Raw genomic sequence first — 12,677 nt, 5'->3', positions numbered from 1 at the left:
ACCGAGGTCCGACCAAAGTCAGCAGACGAGAACAATTCTCATATAATCTCCCAATTTCCATACAAGATTTTCCTCTTGTCATTGTCAGGACGAATAAGAAAATTTAAGAAAAAAGAGGTAAGGTGGGATGAAAGTATATTCATATTTTTTTAGTGCTAGCAAATGTCAAGTTTGATTTTAAATCTAATCACATTACTTTGATGTTATCATGGTTTGTCACTTCAACAGGTTTGTAACAAAGAATAACAACGAAAACTAAAATATTTTTAAAATTATACGATGAAAAATAAGAATAAACTACATGCATAAAAGTATAAATAAAAAAAGTTAGGGGAAAAAATATTTAACCGTAAATAGGGTTTTAATATAGAGGTGACAAGCGCAATGGTTACGAGTGCAAGATGCATCTGAAATGTATTATAAAATTTTCAGTAATTGCTTTGGCCTCACTGTAAATAATTGTTTACACCAAGTTATGATTAAATTAGTAAAAATCAAGAATTGTTTAGACTTTTTGCTAATGTAATATTTTTTTCTTATCTTCACGTGCGCACGACTATAAAGAACATTAATGTTCCGCCTACTTTGAATGGTTGTGTCTGAACAGATCACCCTTTTGACTGTGTTGCATTATTGCTTCTCTTCTAAACACTTCATCCACTCACCAATTCCTTCCATGGAATTGGAATCTTCATCGCCCAAACTCCCACGGATGTACGATGTGCTCATCCACTTTAATGGAGAAGACATCCAAAGGAAATTTGTTTCTCATCTCGATTCTGCCCTCTCTGCTGTTGGCTTCACCACTTTCCTTCACCACCCCAATGCACTCAACCCAATTCACATCCAACAACCTATTCTCAATCTCTGTCGAGTAGCAATTGTTGTTTTCACCAAAACCTATTCTCAATCTGCTTGGTGTCTTCATCAACTCCAACAAATCCTTAAATGGCACCAAACTTACTGCCGACATGTTCTGCCTGTTTATTACGAAATTGAGCCATCTGATGTACGTCTTCAGAAGGGTGATTTCGGAAAAGCCTTGCAAGCAACTGCACACCAAACGTTTTCAGGACGAGAACTGGAGCATGGCATGTCTAGGTGGAGCCACGCACTCACCAAAGCTGCAAATTTCTTTGGATGGAATGAGAGCAATTACAGGTAAATCACTTACTCAATAAGCATATTTTAAGCTTGTCCTTCAATTTTGGCAACTTGTTCTATAATTGTTATTGAACTTGAAGGAGTGATGCAGAACTAGTGGACAAAATTGTTAAGAGCGTTCTTAATTTACCAGTCTTGTCTGCTACTAAATTTCCAGTTGGATTACAATCCCGTGTGGAAGATGTGATTCTAACCATAAAAAACAAATCCACGCAAGTTTGTACCATAGGGATATGTGGAATGGATGGATCTGGTAAAACCACCCTTGCCAAAGCCATCTACCGTCAAATTCATGGTTTATTCACGGAGAAAAGTTTCGTCGAAGATATTGCACAAGTTAGTCGAACGAGAGGGGAAGTCCATTTACAAGGACAACTTCTTTCAGATGTCCTGAAAACAAAGGTCGAGATAGATAGCGTTGAGATGGGAAGAAGTATGATTTTGGAAAGACTTTCTGGGAAAAGGGTGCTCATTGTACTTGACGAAGTGGATCTCTATTGTCCATTATTATTAGACCTATGGGAAAGTCGAGCATGGTTCGGTGAAGGAACTGTAATAATCATTACAACCAGAGATGAAGGCCTACTGAAGATACATCAAGTTGATTCTGTTGTTCGTATAAAGCTGAACGAGAACGAGTCCCTTGAGCTTCTTAGTTGGCACGCATTTAGAGAACCAAAACCAAAAGAAGAATACAATTTCCTTGCAAGAAGAGTAGTTGCTTATTGTGGAGAACTACCTCTTGCTCTTGAAGTCATTGGAACTTATTTATATGAAAGGACGGAAAAAGAATGGAACATAGTATTGTCAAGATTAGAGAAAATTCCCCGCTATGAATTTAGACTGATGTTGAAAATAAGCTTCGACGGTTTAGATAGACAAATGGAAAAAGATTTATTCCTTGATGTATGTTGTTTCTTTGTTGGCAAAGACAGAGACTATGTTACCAATATCCTAAATGACCGTGGAGTAGACGCTGATAGTGGAATAAGAGTTCTGATAGAGCGTAGCTTCATACAAGTTAAAAAGAGCAACAAATTGGGAATACATCCTTTGCTACGAGAATTGGGAAGAGAAATTATTGAAATATCAAGAAAGGAATCTGATGAGAATGGGGAATATGTATTGACAGATAATACAGTAAGAACATTCTCTATATATGGTTTTGAAAGTTCTTTTGGAGTGTTTGCTTCCTCATGTGCAATACATTCATTTGGTTTATTTTGCTCCTTTCATCACAGGGGACAGAAGCCATAGACGGATTGTTTGTGAAACTGCGTTCATCCAGAAGAGATTACTCCGAAGCTTATCCTTTAGAGATAAGAGACGGATCAACACTGGTGCAACCAGATCAAATACAACTCCCTGGGCATTATGAGTATCGTTCTAAGAATCTGAGATGGATGAGTTTGCACGGGTTTCATTCAGAATACCTACCTAACGACTTTTATCCGCATGATGCAATAGCGATCGATTTAAAACACAGTCTTCTTCGATTCGTCTGGAAAGAACCCAAGGTTTTTATTACGTGCCATTTTCTGTTAAAATACAAAGCTTAATAACTGAAACAAAAATAATAACCTGCTACTGCTGTTTCATTTTATTTTGGTATTTAATATTTTTCACAAAAACTATCTCAATGCAGGTTTTGAGGTGGCTAAAAGTTCTTAATCTTAGTCACTCTGTGTACTTGACAGAAACCCCTGACTTTTCCACACTACCAAGTCTTGAACAGCTCATCCTCAAAGATTGTCCAGCATTGGTGGAAGTACACCCATCTATTGGATGTCTCTCCTATCTTACATTGCTAAATTTGAAGAACTGTACAAGTCTAAGCAATCTCCCAAGAGAGATATATAAGTTAGAATCTTTAAATACTCTCATTCTCTCTGGCTGTTTGAAAATTGACCTATTGGAAGAAGATATAATGCAAATGGAAACCTTGATAACACTAATTGCTGAAAACACAGCTGTGAAACAAGTGCCTTTTTCAGTTGTAAGCTCAAAAAGCGTTGGATATATTTCCCTACGTGGATTTAAGGGATTATCTCGTAATCTTTTTCCTTCTATCATTCGGTCTTGGATGTCACCAACAATGAATCCCTTATCTTATATTCATTCATTTTACACGGATATGGAGGATAATAACTGGGGTTATATTGCGCCATTGCTTAGCACCCTTCCAAATCTTCGAAGTGTTTTGGTGCAATGTGACTTCCAGATTCAACTATATAAGCAAGTAGAAACTATTCTGGTCGAATATGATCTAAATACTACAGAACCAGGAATTTTGAAGCATAACTTCAGGTCTTCTTTGATTGGTGTTGGAACATACAATGAATTCTTCAATACTATCAGCAATAACATATCTGAGGTTCTTTTCTAGCTTTCCCTTTATTTATTGTCTTCACCATCATTTAACTATTAATTAAAGGAACATAAAATAATCCTATAGAAGTATCTGACAGAAAGTCAGTACTAAACTTTTAACACCCTTCTCTTCTATTGCCTCACAACTTCATCTAAAAGTTTCTGATTTTAACAATCAGCTAACCAAGTCATTATGCTTATACTTAGTACTAAACAATTGCTTTCCACTTTCTTGTTTTACTTGCTTCATGATTGTTTATTGCCAGTGATCGTAGAAATATAAACTGAAAGAGATGAAAACTGAGATGCATATGATGGTGATTTACAGACAACAAAACTATTAACCAGATTTGCTTAGATTAAAAATGCCCGTTTTGTAATTTTCAGTGATAAAATAATGATTGCAGAAGACAATTGGAAAAGCAAAAATTAGATAAATAATTATTTTTTTTTTATTCCATGGTACAGACATTGGGAAGGAGTGACTCTAGTGATGTTGCACTCCCGGGTGACAATGATCCTTATTGGTTGAGCCATAAGAGTGAGGGGCATTCTGTTTCTTTCACTGTAGCTCAAGATCGTGACATGAAGGGAATGGCTTTGTGGGTTGCTTATTTATCAAATTCTGAAATCATTGAACCTGAATGTCTTGCTAGTGTCTTGATTGTTAATTACACAAAGTGCACATGCCAGATACACAACCGAGGGACAGTAGTTTCCTTTAATGATGAAGATTGGCATGGCATAATGTCAAATTTAGGATATGGAGACAAGGTGGAGATTTTTGTGAGTTTTGGTCATGGATTGGTGGTCAAGAACACAACTCTCTATTTGATATATGGAGAATCAAATGACTTTGAAAGAGAGCCCGCCAAAGAAAAATTACTCCATTAGATTGAAAAAGAAAATTGTAATGTGAATTTTGGTAAGTCATATATCTTCTTTGAAACAGCAGGATCCCTTTAGTTATCGAATTAATCCCTTTCTTTCTCTGTTTTTCCCTGTTTCTAACTCTTCACTGTGCTTCCTGGGCTTTACTTTATCTCTTTATTGGATTTGTTTCTCGTTGTTACTTTGGCAATTCTTTTCATTAAGAAAGTCTCTTGGAAAGAGACATTGCATTATGAAATAAACACAGCTGTTGTTCGATATTTTGTTGTGTTTAGTTTTGCTATCTGCTAGGTAGCCTCTGTTTCAACATACTAAGCACCGTAGCCTCATTCCTTTTATTTAAGACTAAATGCAACGAATTTTAATTATCAATTTCTTTTGCAATTTTCATTTATAGCTTTCATTATAGTTTTCAGTTTAGGTTTCCATTATATGTAATTTTCAAGTTTTCAACTAGGTTTTTCCAAATATGGTCACGATCTTAAAAGAAATATCGAACCATTTGTTTAAAAAAACTTATTTCTGCTTATTTATTGATTCTTTATTTATTGTTGATAAAAAAACATAATAATATAAAATAGCAGCTATCTATATCATAATGAATGTCTTTCTTTAAAGATGATTTCTTAAAGAAATATTATATGCTGAAAGGGAAAAGAATCGACAAAACTAACCACAAGAAAACAAATACAATAAACAGGTAAAGTAATGCCAAGAAGCACAATGTGAGGACTGAGAACAGTGTAAATAAACATTAATTTCTTAACTATAAGTTATACTCCAAAGAGAAACAAGGAAAGGATGGGAAATAAATAGATTGCAATGAAGGACACAAGTATTAATTCCATAACTAAAGGGATCCTGCTGTTCACAAAGAGGTAGATAAATGACTTACCAGAGAAGTCACATTACTAATTTTCTTTATAAATCTAATAAGAGAATTTTTCTTTGACGCAGGCTCCTTTTCTATTTCTAAGTCATTTGATTCACTACATATCAGATAAACAGCTGTGTTCTTGACTACCAATCCATTACCAAAACTTACAAAAATCTCCACCTTGTCTCCTGATCCTAAATTTGACATTATACCTTGCCAATCTACATCATTAAAGGAAATTACTGTCCCATGGTTGTGTATGTGCAATGTGCACTTTGTGTAATTAACAATTAAGACACTTCTAAAACATTCAGTTGCCACGATTTCATGGGTTGATAAATAACCGACACACAAAACCATTCCCTTCATGTCACGATCTGGAGGCACACTGAAAGAAACAGAATGTCCCTCGTCCATATGGGCCAACCAATGAGGATGATTATCACCTGGGAGAGAAACATCACATGTCTCACTGCTTGCCAATACCTGTACCATGCGCTAAAAAGCTTAGTCATTTATCTAATTTTCCTATTCAAATTGTCTTCTGCAAACAATAAATCTGGTTAGTAGTTTTGTTGTGTTATGTCACCAAAGGGATTCAGAATGCATTTCTGTTGTCGTCTCTTTCAGTTTATATTTCTGCCATCATTTGGAATAAAAACAATCAGAAAGCTAGTAAAGCAAGAAAGAGAAAATAATCACTTCGTCAGTTGATTAATAAAATAAGATACTTTTGTATGAAGTTGTGTGGCAGTAGAAGGTAAGGGTGCTAAAAGTTTAGAATTGTAGTTTCTACACTTTTTTTAGATTATTTTTATGTTGGCTTAACTAACAGCTAAAGTGAAGGTTATAAACAAAGGAAAAGATAGAGAAGAACCTTAGATATGTTATCGCTGGCAGCACTTAAGAATTCTTGGTACGCTCCAAAACCAATCAAAGAAGACTTGAAGTGATGCTTTGAACTTCCTGATTCTATAATATATGCAAAATATTGGACCAGAATATTTTTCACTTGCTCAGATAGTTGAAACTCAGTTTCACATTCCACCAGAACACTTCGAAGAATTGCCAGGCTACTAAGCAATGGAGCAATATCATCCCAACTATTATGCTCCATATCCATGCAAAACGAATGATTATAAGATATGGGATTCATTTTTGGAGACATCCAAGACCGAATGATAGAAGGAAAAAGATTAGGTGGCAATCTCTCAAATCCACGTAGGGATATGTATCCAATGCCTTTTGAACTTATAATTGAAAAAGGCACTTGTTCCACAGTTGTATTTTCTGTAATTAGAGTTATGAGGGATTCCATTTGCACTATATCTTTTTCCAATGGATGAATCTTCGAACAAGCAGAGAGAATGAGAGTTTTTAAGGATTTCAACTTATATATCTTTCTCGGCAGATTGCTTAGACTTGTGCAGTCCTTCAAATTTAGCAGTGTAAGATTGGAGAGACATCCAATAGATTGGTGTACTTGGCGCAATCCTGGACAATTTTTGAGAATGAGCTGTTCAAGACTTGGTAGTCCGGAAAAGTCAGGGGTTTCCATTAAATACATGGAGTGACTAAGATTAAGGACTTTCAGCCACCTCAAAACCTACACCGTGAGAGTTTTTTTCACAAGTATCAGAGAAGAAAATCAAAATGAAACAGCAGTATGCATATCACATGGGTTTGAGGGATTTATGCAGGTTTATGGTTATGCTCTTTTTATAGCAACTCAAACTTTTTTGTTGTTATGCCTGTAAATTGCTGTTTGGGTTGTCTATGTCTTGTGAATGTTGGTTCTTGTATAAGATTGGGACACCATAAAGTATCTCCTTTTAATATATTGTTTATTGTTAATAAATAAAAAAATGAAACAGGTTACTGTTTTTGTTTTAGTTTTAGTTTAGCTTTGTGTTTTATTAGAAAATGGCAAGTAATAAAAACCTGGGGTTCTTTCCAGACGAGTCGAAGAAGACTGTGTTTTATGTCAATCGCTATTGCATCATGCAGAGGAAAATTGATATATGGGTATTCTAAAAAAGACCCTTGCAAACTGATCCATCTCAGTTTATTAGAAGTGTACTCAGAATTTCCATCGAGTTTCAGCAGTCTTGATGGTTCTCTTCTGGCTGAACGCAGTTTCACAGGCACTGCCCAAGAGTCTGTCCCCTGTGAAAAGAGCAAAGAAAAACAAATGTACTAAAAATGAGAAAGGAAACACTTCAAAGAGAAGTTTTGAAAACCACATATAAAGAATAATCTTACTGAATTATCTGTCAATACATATTCTCCATCGACAAACCGCACTTGCCTCTCCATCTCTGAAATGTTACGAATAATTTCTCTTCCCATTTCTTGTATCAAAGGATGCATTCCAATTTTGTTGTTCCTTTTAACTTTTATGAGGCTACGTTTTATGAGAACTCTTATTCCACTATCAGCGTCTACCCCACAGCCATTTAGGATATTGGTAACATAGGCTCTGCCTTTACCAACAAAGAAAGAACATACATCAAGGAATAAATCTTGTTCCATTTCACTATGTAAACCGTGGAAGCTTATTTTCAATATCTGTGGAACTTCATTCAGGGCAATACTTTCTAATCTTAACAATATTCTGTTCCATTCTTCTTTCGTCCTTTCATATAAATAAGTTCCAATGACTTCAAGAACAAGAGGTAGTCCTCTACAGTAAGCAACTACTATTCTTGCAAGGACGAAATAGTATTCTTCTTTTAGTCTTGCTTCTCTAAATGCGTGCCAACTAAGAAGCTCAAGGGACTCGTTTTCGTTCAGCTTTATTCGAAAAACAGAATCAACTTGATGTATCTTCAGTAAGCCTTCATCTCTGGTTGTAATGATTATTACAGTTCCTTCACCGAACCATGCTCGACTTTCCCATAGGTCTATTAATAATGGACAATAGAGATCCACTTCGTCAAGTACAATGAGCACCCTTTTCCCAGAAAGTCTTTTCCGAATCATACTTGTTCCCATCTCAACGCTATCTATCTCTACCTTTGTTTTTAGGACATCTGAAAGAAGTTGTTCTTTTAATTGGACACCCCCTCTCGTTCGACTAACTTGTGCAATATCTTCCATGAAACTTTTCTCCGTGAATGAACCATGAATTTGACGGTAGATGGCTTTGGCAAGGGTGGTTTTACCAGAACCATCCATTCCATATATCGCTATGGTACAAACTTGCGAGGATTTATTTTTGATGGTTCGAATCACATCTTCCACACGGGATTGTAATCCAACTGGAAATTTAGTAGCAGTCAAGACTTGTAAATTAAGAACGCTCTTAACAATTTTGTCCACTAGTTCAGCATCACTCCTTCAAAGTCAATAACAATATTATAGAACAAGTCATGTATTACCAAAATTGAAGTACAAGCTTAGTGAGTGAGTGATTTACCTGTAATTGCTCTCATCCCATCCAAAGAAATTTGCAGCTTTGGTGAGTGCGTGGCTCCACCTAGACATACCATGCTCCAGTTTTCGTCCTGAAAACGTTTGGTGTGCAGTTGCTTTGAAGGCTTTTCCAAAATCACCCTTCTGAAGACGTACATCAGATGGCTCAATTTCGTAATAAACGGGCAGAAGATGTCGGCAATAAGTTTCTTGCCATCTAATGATTTGTTGAAGCTGGTGAAGACACCAAGCCGATTGAGAATAGGATTTTGTGAAAACAACAATTGCTACACGAGAGAGATTGAGACTAGGTTGTTGGATGTGAATTGGGTTGTCTGCATTCTGGTGATGAAGGAAGGTGGTGAGGCCAACAGCAGAGAGGGCAGAATCGAGATGAGAAACAAATTTCCTTTGGATGTCTTCTCCATTAAAGTTTATGACCACATCATACATCGGTGGCAGATTTGATGATGAAGAGGCCAATTCCATGGAAGGAATTGATGAGTAGATGAAATGTTTAGAATAGAAAGCATTAATGCAAAAGAGTGAAAGAAATGATTTGTAGAGATACAAACTCATTTAAAGTACTCATTTAATATTGGATGAAGCGCGTTAACACACCATTGCATAACCTTTTTTACTTTAGCCAGTCAACAAATTAGACCAACGGCTACTTAGAATCACAAAATAATCAACTCTCCCGTTCTTAAATATTTCTTTTGACACTTTTAAAGAGAATAACGTTCACCTAACAACCCACTTTAATAATATAATAATGTATATTAAAATTTTAACTTAAAAAATAAAACAAATATTATTAGAATATAATATTTAGGAGTATTAAAGTGGATGATTTTATTCTGTGAATATTATTGTACCGGTGTATGGCCGAGACCGATCCTTGGTCTTCCTGACCGAGATCCACCTGGCTGACCGAGACCTGGTCTACCTGGTTGAGACCTTAAAGACTTAGTCGAGACGACCGAGACCAGGGAAACCTGGCTGAGACCTAAGAGACTTGGCCGAGACGACCAAAACCTGGTCTACCTGTTCGAGACCTTGGAGACTTGGCCGAGACAACCGAGACCAAGAGAACCTGGTCGACGGCCGACCCATACTACCGCTAATGCTCAAGCCAAGGTCAGTGAAGTTAATCCGTTATTAGGAATTAGGTAATACAACCCTAAGCTAGGTCCACTCCGATAAACAGGCCCAACAAGGTAGGCCTATAATAATATAAATAGCACACATCCCAAGGAGAAAGGTACGTCATTTATTATCGTTCACCTACCAAAACACCATCACCCGCTTTACTGACTTGAGCGTCGGAGTGCCTTCGCAAGTACTCCCACCATCCGGTAGTCACCCGAGACCGAGTGCCGAAGGAGAAGCAGGAGGACGAGAAGAATCCCAGTTCATCACCTAGCAACCTGACCAACCGAAGGAAGGAGAAGAAGACTTCAATAGTTCTCTAAGTTCCCTCTCCCTATTAGGAACAATTATAGTATCATCACCCAAAAACATATATTACACTAATAACTACGAAAGTTTTTAAGTTTTTTAAAAATTACATATTAACTTTATACACTTTCATTTTGAAAACATACATAGAGTCTGGTTTTATTTTCTGCAAATATTAAAGTTTTAAAAGCTTATAATATTATCATTTATGCAAATGTTAAAGGATCAATATCTAGAATTTGGGAAGGGGTGTGGATTGCAATTGTTGGTAAAATTTGAAAATATCAGAATAGGTGTGTCTTTAAGAATGCGAGAGTTGATTATTTTGGAGGTGTTTGTCGTGGCACAAAGAAAAGTTTGGACTTGGATTACTAGTAAAGAAAAAGATGCAAAGTTATCTTATTCTGACTGGTGCTTGAAACCTACAATATGTATGAATTTTGTTAATTAGTATTGTCTTCTTTACTTTGGTATGTATTTGTAATTCTTTCTTTTAGGAAGGAAGAACTTGTGTTTTTAGAAGACTGTTATAAGCATGTTGTCTCTCTAGTTGGAGTAAGGGGATATTATGCAATAGGAGCATCTCTTTCTCACATTATAAAAAAGAGACTCCATGCAAAAGTGGCGTGCAAAGGATTACGAGTTTTTTTGTTGTGTTCATGGTATTCTAAGGTGTTGTACTTTTTGTAAAGTTTTTTTTTCTTAAAAAAAGGCTCTAATATTTTTGGAGGTTGGTGTTTGGTGGTTTGTTTATGTCTTTATGTATTTCAGTGTTTGATGTGTTGTTATTTCCTAGTTGTTGCCAAGGGTGGGCTTCTTTGGTTAGTTTTGTTGTAAGGAATAGGTAGTAGTTTTTGTTGAGAGTTTGGAATAAGTTGGTATGTGAGGTCCTATCTTATCTTCTTCTTAATTCTTGTACAAGAGTTTGGTCACCCCTTAAGTGATCCATATTTATTTATTATTTCTTGCTGATAAAAAAAAGTGACAATTACTTGATATCTCTAAATGATCATACTACTACGTGGTTCATTACACAAGAAGTCACTCGTGTATCTGAAGCAAATAGTCAACTAGTAATTAAATTATTAACTTTTTTTTATCGGCAAAAGATTAAATTATTAACTTACATCATTTTATTACTTAAATGTTTCCTAACATGTGTTTTTTATTATGTAGCTCATATAATGGATATAACATTTTGAGAGGTTGACCATGTTTAAAGTCTCAAAAGCTTACATGGTTGCACCTAAAGGTTATTTGTAATTTTTATTAATTAGTTTCCTATCTTCTTCTTTTTTTGAAATAAATAGCATTAATTTTCAATTTAGTGCAATAAACAATCGAGAGGGTATGATTATGGCTATTATATAATACAATAAATGACTACCATTGTACGAGCTGACATTGACAAAGGTTGAGACTAGGTAATCACATTTAACTAATTCTTTATATAAAATAATCTCTACTTTATGGACCAATTTCAACTTATTCTATCTTGCAGTATGTTATGGATGTGTCACCACTCGATTTTGAATTAATGGATTATATGAGGAATTTTTTGGCGACATATTTTCTCCACTTCTACAATTTTACAATTTTAGGATTGATGATGATATTTGATTAATTAAATCTTAGGTTGTATAATATTTGTTTCAATTTATGTTTCAGTGTATAGACATTTTTAGTGTATAATTTTTTTAAAACATAATTGATTACTTTGTGTAAAGAAATTTGATTACTTTAAATATTTTGTTCTTTTATGAGTATTTTATAGTATTTATATTTTTTATTGTCATAATTATGCATCTGGTGTGGTTTACTCAATTACATGTTAATAAAGAGGAAGAAATGAACTAAACAAAATATACTAAAAAAATTCATAATATAAACTATGGTTCAGACCAAAATTGTAGTCTATATCACTGTATAGACAACTATTATAGCAAGAAACCATCATCTATATGGTCTCCTAATTCTTTTTTTTAATCTATGACACATTAGGTAATGATTATATCCACGGTTTATTTTTGTTGCCCAGAGATATAAACTATGATTTCTCTAAAAAGTTAGTTTATAAGTATAACTATAGGCCACGATTGTCAATCATCGTCTATGTGAAAATTGTAATCATCGTCTATGTGAAAATTGTAGACCACGACTTAAGTCGTCGTCTATAACGTGTATGTTTAGACGATGAATCTATAGACGAATGCTCTAAATACGTCATCGTACAGCTCCAATAATCATCGTCTTTGAACCTTTTTACAATACTGGTTAAAGTAGTTTAGCATCGACCAAAATACCGCTAATGCATTTTTTAAATTTTATTTACTTCATCATTTAAATGAAATATTTTTTTTTATTTAGTTTGTGTTGGTGTGACCGAAACTAATAATAATAATTTTGTTTAAAAAAATCTTCCTCGTAAGTGTCTTGTAATCTTTAACAAAAGTAATTTTTTTTTAAAAAAAAAGGTATACAAAACAAAAAAGAAACACAT

General features: G+C 34.9%; 2 protein-coding genes across 3 annotated transcripts; one reads left to right on the top strand and one right to left on the bottom strand.

Moving 5' to 3' along the window:
* The first annotated feature begins 573 nt into the window (after positions 1 to 573).
* On the top strand, positions 574 to 4,530 carry LOC137812487 (disease resistance protein RUN1-like). 2 transcript variants are annotated; one of them, XM_068614481.1, is made up of 5 exons: positions 574 to 1,161; positions 1,245 to 2,304; positions 2,406 to 2,681; positions 2,810 to 3,538; positions 4,003 to 4,530. In XM_068614481.1, exons 1-5 carry the CDS (start codon positions 590 to 592, stop codon positions 4,426 to 4,428), a joined length of 3,063 nt encoding a protein of 1,020 aa, XP_068470582.1. In that variant the 5' UTR covers positions 574 to 589; the 3' UTR covers positions 4,429 to 4,530. The 2 variants fall into 2 exon arrangements, with proteins under 2 accessions (XP_068470582.1, XP_068470590.1); XM_068614489.1 differs by having other exon boundaries at positions 588 to 1,161; positions 1,322 to 2,304.
* Positions 4,531 to 5,155: 625 nt separating this feature from the next.
* On the bottom strand, positions 5,156 to 9,320 carry LOC137812478 (disease resistance protein RUN1-like). The gene is made up of 5 exons (XM_068614469.1): positions 8,721 to 9,320; positions 7,565 to 8,639; positions 7,244 to 7,468; positions 6,180 to 6,908; positions 5,156 to 5,788 (listed from the first exon to the last, which is right to left on the bottom strand). The coding sequence occupies exons 1-5, from the start codon at positions 9,293 to 9,295 to the stop codon at positions 5,294 to 5,296; spliced, it is 3,099 nt and encodes a 1,032-aa protein (XP_068470570.1). The 5' UTR covers positions 9,296 to 9,320; the 3' UTR covers positions 5,156 to 5,293.
* Positions 9,321 to 12,677: the final 3,357 nt, after the last annotated feature.

The sequence above is a fragment of the Phaseolus vulgaris genome, chromosome 10 (assembly GCF_000499845.2).
Source record: "Phaseolus vulgaris cultivar G19833 chromosome 10, P. vulgaris v2.0, whole genome shotgun sequence".
NCBI classification, from domain to species: domain Eukaryota; kingdom Viridiplantae; phylum Streptophyta; class Magnoliopsida; order Fabales; family Fabaceae; genus Phaseolus; species Phaseolus vulgaris.
Note: the sequence above shows the minus strand (reverse complement) of the source record. Positions and strands in the feature narration are given on the sequence as shown.